Source organism: Octopus bimaculoides, chromosome 9 (assembly GCF_001194135.2).
Source record: "Octopus bimaculoides isolate UCB-OBI-ISO-001 chromosome 9, ASM119413v2, whole genome shotgun sequence".
Taxonomy (NCBI): domain Eukaryota; kingdom Metazoa; phylum Mollusca; class Cephalopoda; order Octopoda; family Octopodidae; genus Octopus; species Octopus bimaculoides.
Genome location: NC_068989.1, coordinates 79,261,833 through 79,265,091, shown reverse-complemented (window position 1 = coordinate 79,265,091; position 3,259 = coordinate 79,261,833). Strand labels below are relative to the sequence as shown.

The 3,259-nt window shown below is 37.3% G+C and overlaps 1 protein-coding gene across 1 annotated transcript in view; it reads right to left on the bottom strand.

Annotated features, from left to right (window-relative positions):
• Positions 1-3,259, bottom strand: part of LOC106872191 (cyclin-dependent kinase 11B-like) — a 73,779-nt gene that overhangs the window by 4,018 nt on the left and 66,502 nt on the right. Inside the window, 1 exon segment of the mRNA XM_052970804.1 lies at positions 400-520. Coding sequence (XP_052826764.1) covers positions 400-520 — 121 coding nt within the window.

The following is a 3,259-nucleotide window of genomic DNA, read 5'->3' as shown; positions in this document are numbered from 1 at the left end:
CATTCGATTGCGGTCAATGCCAGCTCCTCTGGCCCCTGAGCCGGTGGAAAGTAAAAAGCATCCACTACACTCTCAGAGTGGTTGGCGTTAGGAAGGGCATCCGGCTGTAGAAACACTGCCAGATCAGATTGGGGCCTGGTGCTGACTCCTGGCTTCCCAGACCTCAGTCGAACCATCCAACCCATGCCAGCATGGAAAACGGACGCTAACCAAGGGAAATAAGGTATTTTTTTAATTGAACATAACTAGCCCTGGAACTTTTTGATACCACCTTGTAATTGCCAACATATAAACATTGCAGTGGGTGTCCAGTCCTGAACAACACTGCAACTATTGCAAGGACGAGAAGGAATAAGATCTTTCTCTTTCTTTCATTTTCCTTAAAGCGTAACAACTTACCTTGAAAACTCTGGTTAGCTGGTCAACTTCAGATTTGCCTGGCCATAATGGCTTCATAGTGAGAAATTCAGCCATAATACATCCAACTGACCACATATCAATGCATGTTGTGTATTCCTGCAAATAATGATAATAATAATAATTTTCAAAATACAAAGACCTGGAAATAGAGATAACTCGAATGTGGAATCTAAAAACAGAAACAATTCCTATCATAGTAGGTGCCTTAGGTATAATAAAAAAATATTCAGACAAATACATAACAAAAACACCAGGACTTACAAATATATATAACATACAGAAAATTGCACTACTGGGTACTGCACACATTCTACGCAAAACACTTTCAATACAGTAAACATAAGAGCACCACAGCAAACCACAGCACATACCCAAGGCGCACAGAGCTGCGCTCGGTAGTGAAGTGAAAGCACGTTATAAAAATAAAACTACTGAACAATAATAATAATAATAATTCTTTCTACTATAGGCACAAGGCCTGAGGGTTTGTTGGGAGGGGACTAGTCAATTACATTGACCCCAGAATTTCACTAGTTCTTAATTTATCAACCCTGAAAGGATGAAAGGCAAAGTTGACCTCAGTGGAATTTGAACTCAGAACGTAAAGATGGATGAAATGCTTAGCAGTATTTCAACTAGCATGCTAACAATTCTGCCAGCTCACCACCTTAAATAATAATGATGATGATGATGATGGTAATAATAATAATACTTTCTATTATAAGCATAAGGCCTGAAATTTGGGGAGACCCCAGTGTTTTGCTGGTATTCGATTTATTGACCCTGAAAGGATGAAAGGCAAAGTCAACCTCTTCTTGTGTCTTCCCCTTCCAGAGGTTCCCTCAACAGTTAGAGATCAGCACTTCTTTACACAGTTGTCCTCCTTCATATGCACCAAATGACCATACCAGTGCAGTTGTCTCTCTTGCATATCATACATATACTGTATCACTGTATCAACAAGACTATCGAAGGCTGTCGTACACCACTGGCCATAAATGTGCTTGCTTGCAGTGTTGTAGCTTTCAAATGATGCCACCCAACTGGCTATGAAGGCTGGCCTATGGTGCATAAGTGACCAAGATCACAACAGTCTCCCTCAATAAGAAGCCACTCCATCACAGGGTAACTCTTTTACAGTTGAGTGAACTGGAATGATGTAAAATGAAGTGCTTTGCTCAAGAGTATAACACATCATCCAATCCAAGAATTGAAACCATGATCTTGTGATCATGAGTACAACACCCTAACCACTAGGCCATGTGCTTTCCAGCTGTAGAAACTCTGCCAGATCAGATTGGAGCCTGGTGTAGCCATGTGGTTCGCCAGTCCTCAGTCAAATCGTCCAACCCATGCTAGCATGGAAAGCGGACGTTAAACGATAATGATGATGTATGTATGAGTTTGTGTGGGGGCATATGGGTGTGTTCGAGCCCCTTCATCTTGACATCATAAGATAGTTGTTAATGAGTATCACTATCATACAAGTAATATAATTTATTTCCAATCCTTTACAAAAGCATTTCCATTCTTGGGGGAAACATTAGCTTATTTGGAAACAAGTAGTTTGGCACCGGGAAGGGCAAGCAACTGTAGAAAATCTGCTTCAACAAATCCTGCCCAGCTAATGCAAGCTTGGGAAAAAGGAAATTAAAAATGATGATAATATTGGTTTCAAATTTTGGCACAAGGCCAGCAATTTCATGGAGAGATGGTAAGTCGATTACATCAACCCCAGTATTCAACTGGTACTTATTTTATCGACTCCCAAAAAGAGAATGAAAGGCGAAATCATTAGTGGTTCGTAGTATACAAAAATATATTACAAAAAAAAAATGGCACATATACTGTAAATAATTCCAAAATAACAAAACAGAAAACATCAAAATAATGAAATCAAGCAGATAAATATTAAAAAAAAAAAATTAAAAAAACCCATTTCTCTTCGTTTTCTTTTTTCTGGATTTATACCCCAAAACACAGATTTGTTTATTCAAGCTTAGAACAGGTTCCATGTGATGTTTACTGAGACAGACAAGAAAATATTTTAAGTTTTCATGCTGATTAGCAGATTGCAATCATGCTGAAGCAGTTTGTGTGCTTCTGAGTGGTCAGTGAAGCTTAATTTTTTATCTCTAAGCACAACTAGAGATTATGTAGGAGCGGCAGTAGTAGTGGTAGAAGCATATATCTTAACTTATGTAATTAATTTTGTTCAACTGCATCTTAGAGACGCAACATAGGTGAGGTTTATGTATAATGGAGCTTTCATAAAATATATAAATTTACATTCCACTTCTGAATGCTCTGATAAATAAATAAATAAATAAAAGAGAAAAAAGAAAGAAAGCAAGAAGGAAAGTAAATCTGTTGCTGCTTGTGTGCTCATAACATTCTTCACAGCCAGATATTGCTCCAACTTGGTTTCAAACGGGTTAATATGAAGAAAGCTATCCATTTAAAAAACATTTCTGTTAATAATTCAAGCAAATATCCGTGTTTTCTGAACAACTGCAGCCATGTTGCAAAAAATAAATAAATACATAAATAAAAATAAAATTTGGGTGCAGGTATGGTTGTGTGGTTAAGAAGCTTGCTTTGCAACCACATAGCTTTGGTTTGGGGTTCAGACCCACTGTGCAGCACCTTGAGCAAGTGTCTTCTACTATAGCCCCTGGCTGGCCAATGCCTTGAGTGAATTTCATAAACAGAAACTGTGAGGAAGCTGCATGAATGCATGCATGTATATATATATATCTATATATCTATATATATCTATATATCTATATATCTATATATATATATATATATATATATATATATATATATATATATATAT